At 38.2% G+C, this 24,544-nt stretch overlaps 1 protein-coding gene across 1 annotated transcript in view; it reads right to left on the minus strand.

The window, feature by feature from the left end:
- Positions 1-972: 972 nt before the first annotated feature.
- LOC149313031 (maestro heat-like repeat-containing protein family member 1) overlaps positions 973-24,544 on the minus strand; it is a 40,606-nt gene continuing 17,034 nt past the window's right edge. The window contains exons 14-31 of the mRNA XM_089527065.1: positions 21,135-21,230; positions 20,292-20,396; positions 20,020-20,158; positions 18,960-19,042; positions 14,167-14,316; positions 12,343-12,497; positions 11,003-11,149; positions 10,270-10,411; positions 10,000-10,166; positions 9,121-9,261; positions 8,876-8,993; positions 5,366-5,518; positions 4,917-5,096; positions 4,346-4,498; positions 3,679-3,813; positions 2,871-2,940; positions 1,755-1,829; positions 973-1,044 (exon numbers count right to left, since the gene is read on the minus strand). Coding sequence (XP_089383191.1) covers positions 1,789-1,829; positions 2,871-2,940; positions 3,679-3,813; positions 4,346-4,498; positions 4,917-5,096; positions 5,366-5,518; positions 8,876-8,993; positions 9,121-9,261; positions 10,000-10,166; positions 10,270-10,411; positions 11,003-11,149; positions 12,343-12,497; positions 14,167-14,316; positions 18,960-19,042; positions 20,020-20,158; positions 20,292-20,396; positions 21,135-21,230 — 2,175 coding nt within the window. The 3' untranslated portion in view covers positions 973-1,044; positions 1,755-1,788. The remainder of the gene's footprint in view (positions 1,045-1,754; positions 1,830-2,870; positions 2,941-3,678; positions 3,814-4,345; positions 4,499-4,916; positions 5,097-5,365; positions 5,519-8,875; positions 8,994-9,120; positions 9,262-9,999; positions 10,167-10,269; positions 10,412-11,002; positions 11,150-12,342; positions 12,498-14,166; positions 14,317-18,959; positions 19,043-20,019; positions 20,159-20,291; positions 20,397-21,134; positions 21,231-24,544) is intronic.

The following is a 24,544-nucleotide window of genomic DNA, read 5'->3' on the forward strand; positions in this document are numbered from 1 at the left end:
TTTTCTTGCCAGATTTACCATTCTCTGAATCAGACTTCTCACTGCAGAACTAGAAAGCAATGAAGTTTCAGCTTATAATGACAATAATAGCTAGCACCCATCTGCTGCACTGCAGATATAGTGAAGCCATGTGGTTGTGTAGTTGTTACATGTCACACTGTCTAACACAAAGGCATAGCTGAAGCAGGCTGTTTTGCCACACAGTCTGTGATAAATTTATTCACTGTTGCAGAAGTTATTATCCTGATTCTCTACAGTTGCATCCCAAAGACACAGATGCACACGGCAGCTAAAGTTTTGAATACAACCACCTAATTAAAAAGTATTGCTTTACCTCATAATTTCATAACACCATTCAGATTGTGATACATATTTGTATCGAATAGCTTCAGTCAGTGGGCTGTCACATCCATATTTGGCCATCCCATGCACATGGAATTCGAGATTTGTTTTTTACTGCATTAATTGGTCATGCAGATTCTTTACCAGAAAATGGATGCTTCCAACACTGTATTTAAATTAGGTTTGGGGAATTTTCTTTTGCATTTTTATCATTATGTATTTTAATAAAGGTAAAGGTAAAGGTAAAGGTATTCCCTTGACATGAATGTCTAGATGTGTCTGACTATAGGGGGTGGTGCTTATCTCTGTTACTAAGCCGAAGAGCCAGTGTTGTCCGAGGACTGCTCTGGTGGTCATGTAGCCAGCATGACCAAACCAAATAATGTTATCTTCCCACCAAAGTTTCTCTACTTGCATTTGCATGCTTTTGAACTGCTAAGGTTGGCAGAAGCTGGGACTGGTGTCAGGAGCTCACCCCATCATGCAACACTCGGGCCTCTAACTGTCAACCTCCCAATCTTCTGATCATCAGAACTGACATCTTAACCATTAAGCCACCACATGAATTTTAACCCATGTGAATAAATAAAACATTTTAAAATAATAAAAGCAGGTGTTTTTAGTACACCTCTTTGTTGGCACTGCATTTTTATTTTATAGATCTATGAGTATTGTTCCTCTTCCAATTGGCTGCCTTTGATCCTGTTTGGAGAAAAATGGAATATAAGTCAAATATATCAATTCAATACAAACCTTATTTTTAATTAAGAATATTTCAACACTGCTTTTCTTTTTAAAATATCAAAGCAATTTTTATCAAGTTTACATACTAATGTCTGAGCATATGATAAATCAGCGTGCACCACATTAATTGGAAAGTCACATGTGTGCAATCTGGAAATATCTATATGTGAATACCAAAACATTTACCAATGATGACTTTCCACTGAAAAATACATGCATGTGATCCTCACTATGGACTTGGACTAACATTTTGTACCTTTTTTTTTGTTTGTTTGTTTCTTCTTAATTATTCTGATGAGGATTTTTTTTTTGAAATGTCTCCACGATTGTATAGGCACTTTAAACAGAGGATCTTACACATTACTAGAAGAGTGTCCAACAGTCTGCTTTCATCCATGCCTTTTTTCCTGTTTGCTTGGGGTGTAAATGACCTGGAGAAAGGACAAACTGTTGGACACTGAAATGTGATATATTAAGTTCATTGGTTCAACTGTATTCTTATGTATCATTCTGCTCTCAACTTTCATAGCTGAAAAAATGACTGCAGGAATACATAAGAGTTCTGCAAAAATATTCAAACTGTTGTGGGAAACGTGATCCTGAGTGACAAGCTTTTACTCTGCTTAGTAGAAAGATTAAAAAACACAACCGCCATATAATAGACTTACAAGTTCATGGATGGAAAATTATCTGTCCTTATTTTCATTCTGTTTTTTCAAGGACATCTTGCTTCACAAGATAGGCTAAAGAAAACAACAACAACAAAATTATTCAATATCACTGGGAATTCAGAAATGCCAAGGGCAAGAAAATTGCTTCATAGGTTGACATAAAGCTATCAATAACACCCCCCCACCACCACCACCCCAGTTTGGAGAATCTGGACTTGGATTTCAGTGGGACCTATATGTCAGCCAGACTGTTGATCAGGATCAGTTATAATGGGTGTAAAATTCCTTTGCTACAAGAGTTTTACAACTTACTGTTTTGCTTTTGAGTGCAATTGAAAGGACTATATAACCCTATACAATTTGGGTCCAGTCTACCTGAAAACCATACCTTCCTATACAAACCTACCCATACTTTGAGATACAGTCAGCCCTCTTTTTATTTGTTTTATTTGTTTTGTTTTGTTTTGTTTACTTTTCTCCCAGTATAGGACCAATGGTTAAAGGTAAGGCTTTATTATAGCCTTGTATTAACAGACATCAAGTTTGTTTCCTTCAGCACTTATCCATTGTTGTTATTATTGTTGTTGTGTGCCTTCAAGTCATTTACAACTTAAGGTGGCCCAAAGAGGAAGTTTTATTGACATGTTTCTTCATTACCATCCTCTGAGGGATGAGAGTGTGTGACTTGCCCAAGGTCACCCAGTAGGTTTACATTGCCAAGCTGGGATTTGAACACTGGCTTTCACTGACCCACACAGGAGAACTCAGTTAGAACAGAAAAATGGGAAGATACAGTATGCTGCCTGTTTTTTCCCATTGTTTGAGCCCAGAGTGTCCTTGATATTTCAACTTCTGAAACATGCAGCTTTCAGAAAATGGAATTAGATGCTAACTAGCATCCCAGCAGGCATGTAGTGGGATATATTCCCACCATGTGGTGGGATACATTAATAATATATTCAAGTAACATGGAATACAGAATAACAGATAGGCATGCCTTGTATTTTAAAGCACTTAAAGACATTTTAATGAAGTCCATACTAATGCCCTAGTGTAGCAAAGAACAAAATAAATCTAAATGGAAGGAAGTAAAAGCTAAAAATAATTTATTACCAATTAGTTGAAAAGCAACTGCAGCTCTGTTTCCTGCTTCCTTGTCCAGCTTTCTGGGCCAATCTTGAACCTAAAAAATAAACACACAATGGTTTTTTAGGAATATGAGAATAGTTTACCTGGTACTGAGAAGATCCAACTGTTCATCGTACATGACAGATTCAAACTGTTTGATAAATTATGCAATTTTGACAGTACAGGAAACCTGGCATCAACTTGTAGGAAGACCCTTTTAAGGAAGTGATTGGGAATTCCAATCTAGTAATAACAATAACAATAACAATAACAAAATAATAATAATAATAATAATAATAATAATAATAATCATTTTTATTTATATGTCCTGCCTCTTCCATGGATCAAAGCGGGATTACAGCATTAAAATAATACAATATCATTGCACAATCAATAAAATACTAATACTGAATTATACATCCCTATTAATTCCTTAAAATCTTCAAACCTCAATTCATGTACCATCATACTTAGAGGTGGGGGGTCTTGATCATTGTCTCTATACCAAATCCAATGGGAAAGCCCAATGGAAGAGATCTGTCTTTAGTGTCTTTTTAAAGGCATCTAAAGTGGTGATAAGACGGATCTCTTCTGGCAGACTATTAATTTAGGGGCTGCAGCAGTGAAGGGCAAGTAAAGAGGAAAGACAATTTCATGAGACACCATCATCAAGTTTTGAAATGTGAAAAATGTAACAACACTTGACTATTTTTGTTGCATTTTCTTGGTGTGCTGTGACTTTTTTCTCTCTTGAAGGTTGGTAGTATTTATGAGTATTTATGCCCCCACTCACCAGTAACTTGCAAACTTCCATCAGAAAGCTTGTTATGGACTGATTTCTCTTATTGTCTAGAAAGGATAGAATTAAATTCCTCAGAGGCTTATATCTCACAAAATGTGCACATTTTTGAAGAGTGACCTTGCTTGTCTGGAAGAAATTGAGAAAAAGAGTTGCATTGGACAAAATACCTGATTTACCAAATTAATGAGATAACAAGAATTCATATTGATTCTGGCAAAGAGATAAGTTTTAGAGAGCCTTTTTGGTGAGCACTGGGCTCCCAAGGATCTCATCTTCTGCGAGAAATGGTTGCAAGAGAACATACTTTTCATCCTCACAAAATATGACAACTAATACCACGACAGTGGCTTCTGTTCTTTTAAAGATATGTTTTGATAGTTATCTACGTTCTTCACCATCTACCCTTCAACAACTGTCTGTATAAATAGCAGTATTTAAAAGAGCAGTAGAGAAACAAAAATATAACACTGTAGCTCTGCCTCTGGTTTCTGAGCTCAATAAGATCACTGCGAGAACTGAAAAGCCATAGGTGGCCCTGAGACATTATGCTAGTTTGTAGATCACTGATCAGTACCACACTTCACTATATCATGATCCACTTCAGCCTATAGTAGAAATATCTTTGGATTTAAAAAAAAATACTAAACTCTTCTCTTACTTTTGCCACCTCAAGATCATCATCCTGCAGATGAATAAGGAGAAGTGCCAAGCTCTTTTCGACTTTGTCAGAGAAGATGGTGTTTCTCCAATAAAAGAATCGGCCCAAGTGTCCAAAGATTTCAAGGGCATTCTGTCTTACATGTGGATTTTCCTGACAAAAGAAACCACATAAAGATTAGCGCAAAGAAAATCTTTTACTTTACTGAAAGAGCCTGGCTTCTACTTTAAAGAGATGTTGCTGCTTTTCTCTCTCATTTTGCAGTCAAAACTATCTGGCTTCTATTCTGAATGGTTACCTCCTTTGAATCTGTAGTCCTTTTCTTTAATATGCTTTGGGAAATTGTTGTGTTTAAGGTATAGCAATTCTCTTGTGGAAGAGAAGCTTCGCCTACTGTGAATATTAGTGGATACTTACCTATTTCTACTCTCAGGAGATTAATATGTATCACTGCTAGCTGTGATAGGGTGTCTTCCATTTTCCATGCTTATTCATAAAAAGAGTCCTAAAATTATATATTTCAGGATTCCTAACAAAATTGTCTGTCTTTTATATGACATTCTTTACTTACATTATCAAAAAAACTTTGGACAAGGAGAGCCATCTGGCAGGCAGTGGAAGTTTTCATGGATGAGAGGTAAGGCAAGAACTTTAATATCCCTGACATTGCCTCTCTCCTGATGTTTGCAGAACATGGGTGTGTTGCAGCATCCAGGTAGACATCCAAAATGGTCTCTTTCTCTTTTTGGACCTGAGAAAGAAAAAAAAAAACAGATTTGTTTGCCCACTGCATAACCAGAGTGAATATTATCATAACAATTTGTGAAGACTAGCCAGTGAATCTTTCATCTAATCAGTGGAGAGATTTTTTTTCTCAAGTTTTAACATGCCCCAAACATTTAATAATGCATTTAACAGCAGTGTTCCTTAACTTAAAACCTGGCACCTTTTTCATATTTTTGGTGGTTTTTATCTCATTTTGTGGTGCTGTGCACTTCATCAATACAGACTAAAACTCACCATCTTGGGAAGAGTATGGATTGCATTAACAAGCCCTCTCATGCCATACATTCTTATGATGTCATTTTTGTCATAAAGCAGCCATTTCATGGTATTGTAGACCTTTTTCAGTATAGCCTTCTCATCTGTTGCACGATGGGGGCTTCCCAGAAACTAAAGAGAGAAAAAAGTGGTAAAGGGTTACTTGAAATGCCATTAATCTTATAGATAAGGAAGCTTTTAAAGGCATCTAGATGGTGAGGTTTCAGGATGATGAATTTCAAGAAATTTGTTTTCTAGATGTGTGCAGAAGTGCAAATAACTGCAAATGGTAGTATTTGTCCATTGTGGAGGTTGCTGTACCCACTCTGTTTGTGAACATGTCACTTCCATTATATTCTCATGCATTGCTTCAGTGTTTGGCAGTATTTCCTGGTTTTTGTGATTAGAGAACTTTCTGATAAATGATGGCAAAAATGTGCAAGTTTGTGTCAACACAGAGAGCTCAGAAGACTGGGTGGAGACATATATGTTGCCTCCCTCATTCACCCATAGAGCAAGAGTTAGATACTTTTCATTCAATAATGTAATATTTCTTGACTAACTTTTCTTTTTATTTTTCATTGCTATTGAAACTATCATCTTCACCTAGCAAATCTTACTCCACCAGTCAATAAATCTTTATCCATATCTATACTCACATATTGTCCATTAAAAAAGTTTTGAAAGTTCTTTTAAATGCTATTGTTTGTCTGCACCACTGCCTGATTCTATCCCTTCTAATGTTACTGGCATGTGTAACACAACATAGTGTTTAGAAGTGCAAAGCCACTACTGGCTTTCCACTTCTAAAATACAGAAATCTAATTCTTTATCCCTTCAATATAGAGCATAATCTTATAAGCTTATCGCACAGCACTTGGAGGAATGGGAACAGAATGGAATGGGGGGAAACATATGTTATCACCTGGGATAATGCCACTGATGCTTCTGGGAGTCCCCAAGCCATTCCCCAGCCTCTCCATGGCAGCCGATTTGAAGGATCATTTTGAACTGTTCTTCAAAATTGGCTGCCAGGAACAGCTGGGGATTAGGTAGGGAATGGCTTGGGGACACCTAGTGGCATCGTTCTTCTCCCGTGTTGTAACACACATTTCCCCCCAGTTTCATTCCATTCTGTTCTGTTCCCATGCCTCCAAGTGCCGTGTGATTAGCTTATTATACATACTGGCTCAGAACCCACTTGAGTTCAATGAGACGTAAATGCCAAAATTATTATTATTATTATTATTATTATTATTATTATTATTATGCTTTATTTATATAGTGCTGTAGATTTCAATTATAATCCTCTACCAGGGATGGGTGGAGAGGTAGGCTCCATGTAACCCCCTTTTCTATTTTGTACCTCCTCAGCTCCCCCAACTCCTCTGGAAAAAATAAGAAAAGAAATTTTTTAAAAGTTGGAATTCAGCACTATGATTGGTGATACTCTTCAAAAGGAAATGGTGTCACTACTAGTGGATAGAGCAGCTGTTTCACTTTCCTAGCTTTGCATGCACAAAGGGCATGCCAACATCACCACCAAAGAGAGCAAGAGAACAAGGCTGGATCGTCTGAGCTTCCTTCCTCAGTCCTCTTATTTGCTGTAGGCTCTATTTCTTCATATGCATTATAGCTTTGTTACTGCAAGAATTATGTACTTGACATAATTAGTTAATTCTGAATATTTAATGTTGGTTTTTAATTATTTAACTAGGGAATTAAAAAACCTTTAAAAGCCACCCCAAAACAAAAAATGCCACCAAAAAACATTTGACCAAATGGAAAAGTGTTGCCTACACTTTCCAGTTAACCAGCCTTGCTCTGTCACTTGCTTGGTGCACATTTGGCAAAATTTGTTGGAAACGGAATTATATACATTTGAACTGTGCACAAACTATGATAACTGCAATAATTAAAGCCAATAATATTCATCATTTTTCCCCACCAAAATGTGCTGCAGCTTTGCTTTCTATGCCATGTAAATTCAAGGTTGATGTTCTGCTTGGTTCAACATAGGGCAAGGGACAGAAACATATTGATTGCTATCCATTACTTGGCAGAATAATGGCTTCCCTGGTGCTTAAGAAAACCCAACCAAAAAACCTGGCATGACAGTGAGGATTTGTCACACTTTGTAAAGTCCTCCAGGGATTTATTCTTCATAGAAATATAGGTGCAATTTCTGCAGAAAACCACACAATTTTGCACTAAAAACATCTTTTTCTGTAGAAAATATTTTTATGTATGGAAGCCATGGCTTGGCATTTAATATTGCAGTTAGGAATTACTAAACTATAGTTACAGATTCATAAGATCTCTGTATTCAATTTTACTATGGATTTATGATAGTGGCACTATTCCTTTGATCATAAATGGCTCTTGAATCCTAACTTAAACTCTGCTTTGAGAAATGCAAGTCTGTTCTACAAGCAATCAGGGCAAAGTAGGATGACATGTCCAGTCTCCTCACACCATGGAGAGAGACTGTAACATTCAGGAGCAGGACACCTGTCACAAAATCCTCATTGAAGCCACATTTATTGGTGGGAAGGAACTAGAAACACCATCCTGCTGTGCCCTGATCCCCAGAAGAACAGACCTCCATTGCTCAGATCGCCTGCTGGCTAATAACATCGGCTTGGGGTGCTTTGCCAGGAGATAGTACAGTGTGCCCTTTTACGCAGTGATCCATTCCGGAACCGCAAAAGAAATAGCGTGTATGCTTGAGCAAGATCTTGAGGTGGCAAAAGTAAGAGAAGAGTTTAGTATTTTTTTTAAATCCAAAGATATTTCTACTATAGGCTGAAGTGGATCATGATATAGTGAAGTGTGGTACTGATCAGTGATCTACAAGTAATGGGGCTCGTGCTCACGGCAATGCAGTAGCACACATGGCACTGCTTTTTCCGCTGCTGCTTTTTCCAGCACTACTTTCAGCATATGCTGAAAGCAGAGTATAATGTGCCCATGTATGATGTGTGTGAACTGTATTTAGTTATGCATTTGTAACTACATTGGTGATGTGGGATCTCAGCAAAAATTTTAACAGAAAACTATTTTTTGCATGTGTATTTCTGTGCAAAATGATACCCTGAAGCACTTTGTTAATTGTGAATGAATGTTGAAGACTATACAAATGTTTTCACATCCTTCCAAACTGGAGAATAAAACCAGCAGAAACTACATATCCTGCATGTAAAAAAAAAAAAAATCATATGAAGATTTACATCTATCCTTTGGGCTCAGACTTCATTTTATACTGTCATCCTGTAGAAAAGAAACCTAATTTTCATAGAAAAGGAGTCTTTATTTTTTTATTCTACCCACACTTCATATATATATTAAACCTTTAAATTTAAATTACCAGAATTTCCACTCATTTGTCTTCACCAAGAAGAAATATGCCCGGACAACATTTCACTACGGCCAAGAGCCTGAACCTCCCCCTGTCACTGAACTCATCTTTTCACAAAAAGTACAACTTACCTCAGCAAAAAATGCAGCACAGTCTAACCTGCAGGCTTCCTTCTGGGAGCAGAGATTAGGCAGGAAGTCTGGAATAACTTTCCTAGGGAAGAAACCTGGCACACAATTTCTGGTAGCTCTGGGAGAGGGATATAATTCGTGTTTGAAATTGCAGGAGATAAGTACTTCCCCTTCTAGCTCCCCAACCAAGCCTTTCTCTTTATGAGCTTCCTTTAAAACAACTGAGTGGTTATCTTGTATCTTACCTCCCCAGAGCAGCAAACCCTTTATGTTGTTCTTCAGCATCCACCATCTGCTCCCAGCCATGGTCCTGATCCATTGCTTCCAGGAGATGATGTTCACACCCTGCCAGTCTCAGGATGTTTTGAAGAGCTTGTACTGCAGTGCTAAAAATCACCATTACATGGTGCAGTATGATAATAGGATGGATATGACAGTTCTGTGCATAACGGGACATTATTGTAATCCTAAAGTACTGATTGCCATATCTGGGTGCCCAAATATTGTTAAACTTCTACTCCCAGTATCTCTAATCAGCAGGAGCAAAATTAGAGATTCTAGGAGCTGTAGTCCAACAATATTTGGAACCAACTTGGAAGCTAATATTCTAAAGGAAATTCTGAAGAGGTTTGCCCAGTAGGAACTACATTTTCCCCATCCTCCCTCCCCCCTTTAGTTCATTTTAAATATTAAAGAGAAATCCCAGGTCTTGTTTAAATCTGATACCCTTTGTTACTTGTTATTACTTAATTGCTGATGGTGGGACTGGGTATCACGGAAAATGCAGAAGAATACTGGTATTGAAATAAATGTTGTATTTGTTTCAAATACCTACCTGCCTTTCAAACAAACAAAAAACAAATACTGTAATAACCCACATGGGACTATTGCCATGAAAAGTCATTATTGGGTACACTAGCAAATAAGGTGCTTGACTAGGCTATTTAGTTTTGAAATGAATTTGAAATTAATCTGAAATATGTTTATTTCCTGATTATTATTACAATGCCATATCTAAATTCCAGAAGGTTTGGATAGGTCCTAATAGTATAACAGTAATTAATTTAGATCATAAATGGGGACTTCAATAATAAATATTGTTGTAAAGCTCTTCTATTCATTACCTGCAGGGACTGCAGCTTCTGTACAATGTACTGATTTTTTCAATAGACTTCTGAGTGCTGGCTCCAGGAATGTAGAGAAAACAGTGAAAGAAAAGGGTGTCCTCTTTTCCTTCCAGTAACTCCTTTCTCTCCAGAACAGCTATAAAATGCCATATCACAGCTATTATCTAAGGAAAGAGAGAAACTGAGAGAGCAGTTCTGGAGATCTTTCATCAGTACAATGGTAAAAATGTAGATGCACCATATGGTGAAGCACTTTAGGCCACCTACAGCATTAGGCAGGTAAGAAGATATCTCAGGTGTTCTGTTTGTCTCTTGGCTCTTCTGGGGAATCTTGCTGAGAAGGACACCCAACACTTTGGGAAACACCATGTAATCAGCAGCCAGGGACATCCAGAGGCCTCTGATCTCACTAGAATGCAACACAGAAAAAGTACAACATTTTAAAATTGGCGTTGTGTCAGTGTCACAGCTTTTATTCCAGTAGCAATTTGGAGAACGTTATTGTAAATAAAAAATAAATAAAATAAAAATGTAACATTAGAAATGAGCACTTACACACTGGAATCCAATGTTACATTTTTATTTTATTTATTTATTATTTACAATAACGTTCTCCAAATTGCTACTGGGATAAAAGCTGTGACACTGACACAACACCAATTTTAAAATGTATGAAGAGGAAAGGAAAAGACCTAGCTACATAGAAATTCTGTGACTCTCTTCCCCATGGAGTTAAGAGAACTGACATCTAAAAAGGGGACTTTTTCAAATTTTGGGTTCTAGTTAGTTGTATTGTTCACTTTGAGAGCTGAAAATTGCTATTTATGGGAGAAGATTTCAAGACATTCTTTGCATTGAAAACTTCCACACATTGGTTGAGCCTTTACAGTATGTAGTCAACATGACTGCTTCCAGCATTTCTGGTATAATAAGAGAGCCCTGATCATGACTGCTTCCAACATTTCTGGTATAAGAGAGGCCTGAGCATGTTTATACTTACGGCAATGGTTTATCTTCCCAAGTAGGATGCTGAAGTTGGCTGGTTTGGTCTAACAAGTATCTTTGGGTATAAACTTCATACTGGGTTTGTGGATCTCTCTTTCCCTGATGATCCAATGTTGGTTGTAGGAGGGGTGACAGATGAGTCCTAGTGGAAGTAATTATGGAATCTATCAGAGTTAGGTAAACAGTGATGCTAAAACAAAGCAGTTAAATTCACAGTGAGCATGCTTGCAAAGTAAAACAACTCCCCCCAATGAATCCCAAGTGCTCAGATCTTCAAGGACATTGATCCTTAATAGCAGAATGCCTACTGAATCTTCTTACTAGGAAGGCAGAAGGTAGCAGGTTTTTTTAAAAAATAAGGTTAGGAGTCATGACACAGAGCATAAAATCTCTGTGTCATATTCCTTACCACTGTCAAAAAATCTGGAGGATCTTAGCATTTAAAAAGGTTTTTAAAACTTAAAAGAGAAAAACAATAATGCAGCAGCATTAATGGAGGATAGCTAACCATCATCATTTAAAGCCATCCTTCCTTTGAAAATATCCACACTTGGTAGCTTGCTGAGAGAATGAAAAGCAATGGAACAACATGACTAATACAATATTGGTGGTATTCAAAAACAAAAAGGAGAGCCAGCATAATGTAGTGGTTTGAATATTGCATTACAATTCTGGAGACCAGGTTTGATTCCTTGCTTGGCCATGAAAACCTGCTGGGTGACCTCAACCAGGTCACATTCATTCACTCTCAGAGGATGGCAATGGAAAAATCTTTGAAAAAACTTACCAAGAAAATCTCATGATAGGTTTGCCTTAGGGATGCCATAAGTCAGAAATGACTGAAAGGCACACGGCAACAAAAAAATAAAAAACATGGCCATGTTAGTCTCAAAGGTGCTACAAGATCCTGTAACATGAATGGCCTTTAAAAGAAACCACACAAACCCAAACCTCCTCTTTACACTACTATTTGATTCCATGTTTGGTACAGTAGTAATATGCATGATTATTTTCCTTCTTGCTGAAACCAAACCAGAGTGAAGAAATCCTGAATGACTACAGTAGTCCAGAAAACAATATGCTAACAATGCAGCAAACACTTGCGGAAAGCCATGATATCAAGTTAGTTCACCTGAAATATAGGGCATATTATTAAACTTGTTATCTGTTACTCCCATTATTCCTCATGACTGACCAGGATAACTATAGTTGATGCGAACAGTAATAAAGCAACATATGGAGTGCCACATCATATGCAATTCTGCACTGGATCAAGAATTAATTATAATAAGTGTCTTCTCCTTACAAGAAAGTGTACTGTAGAATGTACTGTACCTCAGATCAGGACATGTGAATGTCAAAAGTGTGTTGACTGTTTTCCTGGGTTCTACATGAACCAGAGCAGCAATGATGCTCCTGATTGCCATCTTCACAGCCACCTTATCACTGCTGTACAGAATATAATACATTGAGTAGACAAGTATCTCTACCTATGAGGCCATGAACATTTGAGAGAAGAATGGTATTAAAAAACCCATAATCTCTGTAAGATAAAATATAACAACTAAATTGCCTTCACATTTAGTAAAAATGACACCTCTGACTGCATTTCTGTGGAGGGACAGAAGGCTGCACTGGCCTGTAGAATCAGCAGTGTAACATAATTTCCAGCAATGTTCTGAGCCAGTGCTCCAGTCTAGGCAGAGGAGGAATGAGACCTCAAAAAACCTACTATTCTTTTGTAGGATTTCAGATAAATAAATTCTTGGTCCAGTCTCATGATACACAAAAAGATTGTAATCCATTCTTAGTCAGATCAAAAAAATAAAATAAAAAAAAATAAAAAAAAATCCTGCCCATGCATGGCAGTCAGGCCTGCAGCATGACCCTATCCGTTACATAAGTGTAAGGATTACCCCAGGAAAATGCTGGTTGCCCTACTAGAAACCAGATAGGAATTCTTAAATGCCAATTAGATTTGACATTTGACAGGCTTTTCACATTCGTGTGTGTGTGTGTGTGTGTGTGTGTGTGTATAATGTCTTAATCCTTGATAGTTTTTGTTATCCAATATACATGGAGGAATGAGAAGCAGGAAACTGAAGCCTGAAAACTGACTTTGGGACTGAACACACAGGTCAAAATAAAGCTGCTTTTGGTCACTTTGGAGGTATGCTGTTTAAATGACACACACATCTTAAGAGGCCAGAAGTTGCACCAAAGGTGTGCTCCAGTCCTTAGGACTGGAGCATGGCTTTGGTGCAGCTTCTGGCCTCTTAAGATGTGTGTGTGTGTCATTTAAACAGCATAAATCCAAAGTGACCTGAACCAGTTTTAATTTGGCCTGTCTGTTCGGGCCCATAGGAGGAGGAGGTGGTAGTGGTGGTGGTTATGATGATGACCATCACCATATCATTCCATAGACCTCAAAACTGGGATTAATGTTATTTTACAAAATTAAACTCAGTGTAATATAGACAAATATATTTTAAAATATATTTAAATATACAATAATGTTGTAATCATAAAAATGTAAAACTATCTATACCATTAAAATAAATTAAAACAATCAAATTAAAACAAACCATTTAAAACAGGGTGAAAACAATGCAGTATACTCTAAAAAAGTCAATTCCACTAATCCTGTCAGTTTACACAATATTTGGTTGTTAAGAGAATGACCTATGGAGAATGACACTATGACTAGAAGAGATGTCCTGTTAACAAAACTCTAGATCATCTCAGATGTCTGCTGACATAGAAAACTACTAGTGGAACTGCTCTGCTGACTAAAATTTGTTGTAAAGAATCAGAAGGAGGGTGAGTGTGAAGAAGGAGCTAAAGGATAGCAGATCAAAACGTTTTGAGGACTCAAGCACAATGTTGACACAAAATCAGGCCAAGGTGGGGATAGTCCTGTGTAATTTCCAACACACCAAGGATTAGTGAAGTTTGGATTCAGCAGCTGCAGCTGGCCTGGCATCAGTTGAGCTGGCCTATGCTCATTTTGGTCACTTTGGATTCCAAGATGCGTATTAGCTAACAATGTGGAGGTCATTTCTGGTCACACATCCATTCACAAAAATCCTCAAACATTTGTGCATATGACTGAATACTCAAAATGTATTTTTCAACATTTAGCCCAGCACCCAAAACTACCCGGCCTTTTAATTCTGCAGCTCTGTATTTCAACACCATCTTCAAGATATCCACTACAGCCTCAGACCAACATTCATCCTGAAGCATCCCATCCAAACTAGTGCGTATAAAGGGCATCAATTCTTCCGAGGTCAAATGTTTTATAATCAGCTGTAGAGAGAGAAAGGGAAAATATTTGAAAAAGAAAAGAAGAGAATGTGACTTGGAAAATTCATGATACATAGGAATTATTTCTACAATAAAGTTAAAATAACTACGGCACATTACAGACTGCCCAGAAGGAGTGGTCTGCTGCCACCGCCATTTGCAGCGCGGAGGAGCCCCAGCGTCCAAACCGTGAGGCTCCTCCGTGCTGCAAATAAGAAGCGCCAAAATGGCGCTTGGCAGCGCAGATATCCTCTACGTAAAGATGGCGCCCCCCCGTGTGGAACGGGCACCACCATTTTGTACGGACTCGGTCTGGAAGGGACTCCCCTTTCTAACCCTAATACGGACCCAGTCTGTACTTTATGCCAGTCTGTAACGGGCCTACATTGTGAGTAAGTGTGTCTCTGTGTCTTCCAGTCATCCCCCTCTTGTTATCTCAGGCATTTCATACGAAGGAAATTTTAGTGAATTTATTTTTATTTCTCCAACTATTGGGGAAAGTCAAGGAATATACAGTAGAGATGGTGAACTCTTGGCCTTCCATATAGTCTGGGACTGAAACTCCTAAAATTCTTTCATCATTGGATATGAATACTGGCCTAATGGAAAATGCAATCCAATAACACCATAAAGACTACATCTTCCCTGCCTCTGATCTACATGGACCTCAACCATAATAAACTCCATTATTTACAGATAGGGGACTAGATCCAGACTAAATTAGCCACACTTGAGGACCATTTCAAGTAATGAGTCAAGGTAACCATGAGAAAATAATATTCCATTGATTTCGCTGGGGGCTAAAGCAATGACACCAATGGGAAATACTTTTCCAAAGTGATGGGATTGCATGCTCCTTTGAGGCAATAGGCCGTGCTGATGGCAGCAGTGCTACTAATATGATCTGTGCATGCCAGACAGGATTTTGCTGAAGATCCAGACTGAATGTGCCAAACAACTGATGGGCAGCGGCAGTAGTGGGAATTGGGGAGAGAACCTGTTGGAGTATCTCTCAGACAACACTGCACAGAAGGAGACATGGCAAATCTTTTTTTGGGATATCTCTTATGCAAACCCTATGATGAGAAAATTCAAAATTAAACAAGAGATAGTGGCAGAAAATGAAACTCCCAGTTCAGATGCCACTCTATGAAATACTGGAATACAGCGGAGCACAGCTACAGATAGAGCTGTTTCTAGTGACGCAACTGGACTCAAACCAAAAGAATAATAGAGTCATAGAGTTGGAAGAGATCACAAAGGCTCCATCTTCAATAAAACACCCCTTCAAATATTTAAACATGGCTATCTTAAACATCTAAACATACCCGGCTCCCTAAATCTCTCCTCATAAACTATGGTTTCCTCTGCCTTCACCATTTTGGTTGCCCTTCCCTTGGCACACTTCAGCTAGTCAACAACTTTTTGAATTGTGGTGTTCAGAACTGGTCAGGTGTGGCCTGGTCAAAGCAGAATACAGTGGCACTATTACTCCCCTTGATCTAAACACTATACTCATATTGATGCAGTCTAAAATCATATTGGTTTTTTTAGCTGCCACATCACACTGTTGATTCATGTTCAACTTGTTGTCTACTAGGACTCCTAGATTCCTTTTGTATGTACTGTTGTTGAGCCAGGTGTCCACCATCATATATCTATGCATTTATTTATTTTTTTTCTGCTAAAGTGTAATATCTTACTTTTCTCCCTGCTAAAATTCATTTTGTTACTTTTGGTCCAGGTTTCTGTTCTATTAGGGTCAAATATTCTATTTTGATCCTCTCCTCTGGTGAATTAGTACTCCTCCTAATTTGGTGTCATCTGTAAATTTGATAAGCATGCCTTCTATTCTTTCATCCAAGTCATTGATAAAGATGTTGAATAGCACGGGGTCCAAGCCAGAATCCTGTGGCACCCTGCTGATCACTTCTCCCCAGGATGAAGAGGAGCCATTGGTGAGCACCCCTTGGGTTTGGCAATTGCATTGTCTAGCCCACATTTTACTAGCTTGTTTGTAAGAATGTCATGCAAGAACATTCAGTTGTTGATATGCTCAGAGTTTAAAGGAAAGTCTGAAGCTACACAACATATGTTACAGAACATGGAAAGTGAGAAGCATGAATCAGAGTAAGGTACACATAGTAAATAAAGAATAGAAGACAAACATTACAATGCTTGAGTGAGTAAGTGAACTAAAATGGAAAAGAACGGGATATTTTGAGTCAGATAACTCAGGGAATAGGAAGGAAGACAAAAAGAATCAGAGTGGCACTTATAGTTAAGAGAAAGATAGTAAAAACATTTAAAGTATATAATGCAAAGCCAGATTGAATCATGGCAATACAACTCCAGGAAAAACCCTTAAATATAATCATAATCCAAATTTATGTTCCAATTACAGAGGCAGAAGAAGAAGAAATTGAAAAATTATTTGCTGGAGTCCATGAGGAAATTGATCACGCACAAAGACGCAGGGGATTGCAATACAAAAGTAGGAAACAGGAGAATCAAAGATGACTGAATTTGATTGACTGACTGTGAGGCCAACAGTTTGTTCATTACAAAAACATTCTTCAAGTCACCAAAGAGGCAACTGCATACATGGACATCACCTGTTGACCAATATATATGGAGTGCCCTCCCTCCATAACTGTCATCTTTCGGCCGTTGAGGGAGAGAACAGGCTGGCCCAGCGTCATCAGGGGCTGGCCTGAAGACAGAGTGCCCTCCCTCCATAACTGTCATCTTTCGGCCGTTAAGGGAAAGAACAGGCTGGCCCAGCGTCATCAGGGGCTGGCCTGAAGACAGAGTGCCCTCCCTCCATAACTGTCATCTTTTGGCCGTTGAGGGAGAGAACAGGCTGGCCCAGCGTCATCAGGGGCTGGCCTGAAGACAGAGTGCCCTCCCTCCATAACTGTCATCTTTCAGCCGGTGAGGGAGAGAACAGGCTGGCCCAGTGTCATCAGGGGCTAGCCTGAAGATACAGTGTATCTTAATTGTAGATTTTTCTTGTACTGTTTTATAATTTTCTTGTACACCGCTATGATCTATTTGGAATAGCGGTTTATAAATAAAACATATTATTATTATTATTATTATTATTGTTATTATTATATAAATCAAATAAATGACTTATTTGGAAACAGAAGATGAAGAAGCGCCACTGTCTCAAAAACAAAGAATAGAAGCAGATTGTGGCACAGATCATGAAATATTTTTTAAAAACTCTCTGTAGAATTTAAAAATTTGGGGGCTTTACAGATGGTCCCTAAGGGGCGGTGGGACACCACCCCTTTCCCTGCTGGATCAAAGATGCAGCAACCGCATGCCATGCCCCCAACCCGGCAGGTCCATGGTGCAAAAAGAAGCCACAGAAAGGGCTCTATAGCCACCAGTCCCATGGCTTTTCAGGGTTCCTTTAGAGCAGCACATGAACACACTGTGCCAAAGGAGTAGCATGACACCTCCTGCTGTGCGGTAGGGTGCATGGTGTCACGTTGGCATGGGGAGGAGTCAGAGCACATGGAGTTTGGTCGCCATACCCTCACTCTGCCCTGATACTGGTGTTTATCACCTGTCTCTTCAGGGCCAATGTTAAAAAAGTAAAGAAAAAGATTTGCACCATTAACCCTAATTGATAGGGATCCAGAAGAACTCTGGACTGAAACCAGAATCATTGTCAAGGAGAAATGAACAAGACACTATCTGCAGCTAAAAATGAAAGAGAATCTTCAGAGGATGACAGATGAAACTCTTCAAGAAGTTAAGGAAGCAAAAGGAAAAGAGAATAGAAATAGTCTGGGAACCCTGAATGCAACTCTTCAATGACTGGTGTGCAAGTACAAGGAGGAATCTGATTTCTAGAAAGAAAATCACCTAATTTGAAATTGTGTACTTGAGGAGAATTCTGATTCCACGGACTGCTAAAAAGGCAAACAAATACATCCTCAAGCAAGTCCAATCTGAACTCTCCCTAGAGGCCAAGGTGGCTATACAGAGACTGTTGAACTTTGGCCATTACATAAGAAGCCATGACTAACTAGAAAAAAACAGTAATGCTTGGTAAGGTAGAACACACTAGCAAAAAAGGAAGACTACATTACATATGGATAAAACCAATCATGGAATCCACATCCCTGAACTTACAGTACCAGAGGAGAGCTGATGATGACAGAGTGACTGTGTCTCTAATTCATAATGCATAATTAGAGATCTCTAATTCATAGTGTGCCATAAGTCAAAGTCAACTTGATGGCAGTTAGCAATAAAAGCATGAACTTAATATGGAACCAAACCAGTTATACATACAGTGGACCCTTGTTATACGCTAGGATTTGGTTCCAAGATCCCCCGTGTATGACAAAATCCATGTATGCTTAAGTCCCATTAAATATAATGACATAGCAATATCGTGCCCCTTATAAAAAAATAGAAAATCAAAGTTTGATATTTGAAATTTCTCCACAAATCATGGATGCTTGAATGTGTATAAAAAATCCATGAATAAGAAGGGTCGACCTAAGACAAAAGATAAAATAGATAAGATAAAATAGGATAGCTAAAATAATATATAAACATTTTTATATTGCATTCTCTTTTTGTACCTAAGCTAATTTATGTTAGAGAAAAGAATTCTACCTCACCATGCCAGTTTTAAAAATTCTGACACTGGGCAGGCACTGCTCTTCTTCATTCTGGATTCTTATGGATTCTGTGCTTGAGATATCTGTGCAAGAAATAAAATTAATATCTCACTCATTCTGAAAGACAGTTCTTTCTACTTTGTAATTTCTAAGCAAAATACATTTCCAATCTTATACCAGTGTTAGCTTCCATCATAAACGTAATGTGCCATGTAGAGGTGGTGTTACTAGGGTTGGTGTCACCTGGTGCAGTAATTAATGGTGTCCCACCTTCCATTGACTTCCTCCCATTTCACACCATACAGAATTCTTAGTAATGCTTTTTTTGCACTAATGTTACCCATAAATGATAATTTCTATATACAACTGAATGTAATGCTAACAGCTATGACATAAACATCTAGCAAAATTAAAAATGTACCTCCAAATTATGATAACATATGCACAACCTAAATATTGTTACATATACTTAGTAAAGATTTGGTTAAAATGAGATGTTTTTTAAAGAAAATTTTAAAATAATTTTTTAAAAATCATTTTTTTAAAAAAATAATACATTAAAATTTTGAAATTTGAAATTTTAATTTTAAAAAATTATGGGTCTTTTCCTTTCTCCTGCCACTGAGCTTCACCCCACTCTCAACATCTCTTAAAGCATTTTAAAGGAAAGCAGATTACTACCACAGCCCGTTTCTGCTAAGGTGTTTGAGGAAGAGTAGTGTCACCTTTCCCCTTAAGGGGTGCGGTCCACATCCCCCCCACACCCGTAGTGATGCCACTGAAGTGGTGGATCATGGTCCAAGTGGGGGAGATCCTATCTTGTCTTTTTTGGGGTATTTCACCTACCTATGCTCAGACTACAGGTTATCTGGCTCTTTCCTTTATCGCACTATAGGCTTCTAGATGGCTAAGCAAAATAAAGTTCCTCTAATTCCTAACTTTACTTTCACATTTCAGATAAGACTTGAAATTTTTCACTGTGTATCTCCCATCAGGTGTTAGATCAGTGGTACTAAAAGAAGAGTGAGAAGGCAGAGTTGATGTTCACATACCAACTAACCTATCTTCGTTGGAGAGTCTGTATTAAGTAGACAGGCAACTGCCATCTTGCCCCAGTGGCAAAGGGCTACTTGTTTATTTACACAATTAGGAAGCAGCAGTCCAATCAGGTGTCCCACATTTGCAACTGACTGCTGCATCTGTTACATAAAAGAAGATTTTTTTAAAAAAAATAACTGCAGTTCCAAGAACATAGTAAAAGCTCACATCTCTTAAACCCATGCCCATAACCTGAGAAGTATTTCTTTCCTTTCAGGTAATCCTTTCACCAACCTCAATGGTGGCTTGACTTCGATAAATCCACAGTAGCTGTGCCAACATACGAGTTGCCCTCTCACGTTCATATATTTTTGGAGAAACAAGCCAGTTCTTCAAGGCCTATGGAAACATTTTATTAATGTTTTTGCAAGAGAAAAGACCTATATCTATCAATTTAAAAGTAAATAACACTAAGCACTCAAGGACTAAGGAGGCATATTGATCTGAAAATTCACTGAATAAGTAACCAATAGGGGTTTTTATTTCCATTTTGTTATTACAAACCAATAGAATTCTGCTGCTGAAATGGTTTTATAAAAATTGCCTTTGTTCTAGTCGAGATGGTATTGCTTTGGTGTGATTCCCTCCCACTGAGCTTTAGGATCAGTTTGTAAGTCCAGATGCTATCTTTTTGAGAACTGTGATAGACGTTCTCATATCTTTGCCCCATAGGCCCAGTTTGGAATCTGCATAATGTAATATTTTAACATAGGTTTCTCTTTGCTTTTATTTTACAGGCTAGTGAAATATGTTTTTAGTATTCCAGGGCTTTAGGAAGAAGTAAAATCAGTTAAAAGTGTTACATCTGACTGAATTATAGGGTTACACACAGAACAAGCCTGGTTTATAAATAGAGCACATCACTTAGTATTAATTTTAGTAAAATTCTTTTCTGAAGAGACTAGAACTCAAGATGAACACCAGAAATACAGATAGTCTCCACAAGAAGCATGTTTTTAATTTTGTTTCTGTGAAAAAGCTAAGGGAAATGGAAACGTCCATAATCTAATATTTCTGGTCTTGCTGGCATTAGAAGTCACAGCACTTCATAATTATCTGTTCTATTTCTGATTGTACCTTAATTATACTGTGCAGGTTTTCTGGATCCATCTGCTGCTCCATAAGGATTTTGACAATCTCATAAACTGCCTCAAAAGTACTATTGTAATGTTTCTGAAGCAAAGAGAGACCAAGATTGTGTGAGTAGTGACAGTGTCAAAAAAAGGCCATTTTTCTAAGAGAGTAGACATAATAGCATCAAAATGTCTTTAATGCTTCATTTTACTGATGTAGTTCTAAAACCCCATTTTTCTTCCTCTCCCTCCCTTCCTCTCTCCTGCCTCTTTCACATGCACATGAAGAGAGACAGAGAGAATCTTGATTAAGGCTTATGTATAGCAACCACACCAAGAAATATAGTTTTACAATGTTTCATCATTGCCCACCAGTATATCAGTATGAAGGACCTAGTGAAGTGAAAACAAAAGCAAAACACAGCCATAGTTAACTTAATGCTGATTATGCAGTAGAAAACAGGTTGGGGGAGAATAAGTGCATCATGGAACAATAAAATGAATTGGCTTTATTCAAAAAGCAAACATTATATGTATTTCCAAACTATCAAAATCCAGGAGGAAAGTAAGATGATAGGAAATTCAGAAGCATCTGCCAGTTACCTTAATCCAAAGATTTCTGCTGTTTTTCATTAAATATATATTCTGCATAAATATTTTAAATCCACCAGATCCCACCTGATCTTGGGTAAGCAGAGTCAGCCTTGGTTAGTACTGGCATGGGAGACCACCAGCAAATACAGCGAGCCCATGCCATATGCAGGCTCATTATAGGCGGCTTCCAGCTTACGCGGAAGCCACTAGAAGAATGGGAGAAGAGCACAAACGGCAAGCGCAAGCCCCATTATATCTAATGGGGCTTGAGCATACACACTTTTTGCCTTACACCGGGGGATGTGTGTGTCCGGAACAGATCCCCTGTATAAGGCAAGGGCAGACTGTACCAAGTGCTATAGGCTAGATTTCAAAGGAAGGAACTGGCAAAAGTCACATCTCAGGATTCCTTGACTAAGAAAACATTTTGAAATTAATGGGGCTGCCATAAGTCCACAGGAAATATGAAGGCACACACATGTGTGTGTGTGTTATAAGAAAACATAATTGTCAGTTATCAGCATCCTGCTAGTTTCTTATCCTTGCAAAGGTCCCCTTCAGAAACAGTTGGACAGTGACCTGAACTTCTACATTCACTTCAAGGTTGTGGAAGTTAGGTTGCCCATACACAGGGTGACCAGAGGTTCTCCTTTTCCCAGACATGTCCTACATTTCAACATTTCAGCATGTCTGGGGATCTGAGAGGAATTCCAAAATGTCATCTGTTTTGAGCCATAAAATCTGTCCTTGTGTCATCCAGTATCTCAGCAGGCAAGCGAGAGGTAGCTCAACAGATTTATTATTGCCACTGCTTCTGCAAAAGACTTGCCAAATGCTAAACATGACCAAAATATGAGAGCATGTTTGAAGTCTGATGGGAAGGAGCCTGTAGAGAGAGAGAGATTGAAGATATGGAGAAGCGAGGGCAGAAAAGAAGGAGTGATAGAGATTAGGAGTAGGAATTGGATCAAGAGAGCAAGTTGCAGGTTTGGAAGAGTTCAGAAGTGAAGAGAGTTCATCCAAAGAGGCAGGAGGAAACACAGAAAATGTTTTAAGCGTGGGCAATAGAAGATTATGAGCAGAAGAAGAATTGGGGGGGACTATCTCAGAGTGAATGGTGGTAATCTTAGAGATGAAATAGTTAGCAAAGTCATTAGGAGAGAATGATGAAGAGACAGGAGGAGAGGGAGGTTTAAGCAAAGTGTTGAAGGTGAAGAACAATTGCTGCGGGCACCTCTCATTGGCAGAGATCAATGATTTGTAATAATTTTGTTTTGCCATAGAGAGGCAAAATAATTTAAATGTAGATTCAGTCAAGGTTTTGTTGCTAGTAAAATACAATTTTAAGCATTTGTTTTGCTCAGAGTTCTATATATATATTTCATGCCAACAAGGCATTTTAACAAACATATGTTCATCAGAAAAATATAGTTGAGTACATAATAAAATACAGCAAATGTAACATGGCTGTAAATAAACCATGCAAAATGAATGTATATTTATATTAGTGTTTTTAGCTTTTATTTGGTAATGTCCTACATTTTTATTGAATTTCCTACATTTTGTGGTGCCTTGTCTTTCTTTGCAGTTATGACATATGGTCACCATGCTACACCATTCCCTATGGATGCACATGCACATGCAGTTGCCCATTTGTTGTCTTAATTCAGGTGGACAATTTTGCCATTCAGCAGAAGGGTTGTGTAGCACAATTTATACATAACTCTGCACACAAAGATATATGCTACACAATCCTGTTATAGGATCTTGGCCTAAAATGAATTAGTATTATTAAACAGTTTAAAATTAATATCATAAAATCTAGCATGTGAGATGGCAGGCTAAATGGCATTAAGGATGTGTACAAAAGAAAATAAGGTTTCTCTGTTTTTCTAGGCCTATTCAGGAAATCATAAATGTAAGCATATAAGTCAGGGGAGTGCAATAGAACTGCAGGAGATAACTCCATAGGAAAGAGTTAGTTGGTAAAAGCAATTGTTCCTCTTATGTGTCATGTCCTACTTGACTGGAGGTAACAGGTTCCAGTCAGACCCATAGGTGGCTGGCAGCCTTTCCTTGAAACCAGAGAACAGTAGTCAAGACCTGGAAACACAGCCTAGAACAGTGATGGTGAACCTTTTAGAGGCCGAGTGCCCAACTGCAACCCAAAACCCACTTATTTATTGCAAAGTGCCATGCCCCTCTGGCTTTCTAGTAACAAACTCTGGCAAACTCTGTGCTGGGTCGATGGCACATGTCCCCTCAGAGAGTTCTCTGAGTGCCACCTCTGGCACGCGTGCCATAGGTTCGCCATCACTGGCCTAGAACATCCCAGGTAGACCCTGAAGAGCAGGAGCCAGACCCATTGCCACTGAACTCTTCTGAATGACAGAAACTAAAATGACAGTTACAAAAGAGTAGGAAATGTCTTGGAATACTGTAAAAAAGAAATCTAAGATAATTAGTCCACTTGTGTTCATTTAAAGCTAGAAATTAACCCAGTCAAAGCCACTTCTTTGCTGCAGCTCCACTAGCTCAAGGTCCATTCCAAACAGTGGAAATGTTGTTTCATATTAATCTTACTCTGCAGTTTACTAATTACATTTTAACCTTTCAGTAATAAACACACAAACTATTAGAGAGGATCATTGCCAGCTCCTTCTAGTGTTTTTCCATCATCTTCTATACATGGAAGGACAATTGTTAAAAGGAGACCCTCCTATATGGGTAGAGGCTGTCCACATAACTATTCATTCTTATTTTTCAGCAACTCATAAGTACTTACAAAAAAAACCAACAATAAGCAACATGATTTTTTAG

The sequence above is a fragment of the Sceloporus occidentalis genome, unplaced genomic scaffold, assembly GCF_023333645.1.
Source record: "Sceloporus occidentalis isolate IW3139 unplaced genomic scaffold, rSceOcc1.0.p SCAF_5, whole genome shotgun sequence".
NCBI lineage: Eukaryota > Metazoa > Chordata > Lepidosauria > Squamata > Phrynosomatidae > Sceloporus > Sceloporus occidentalis.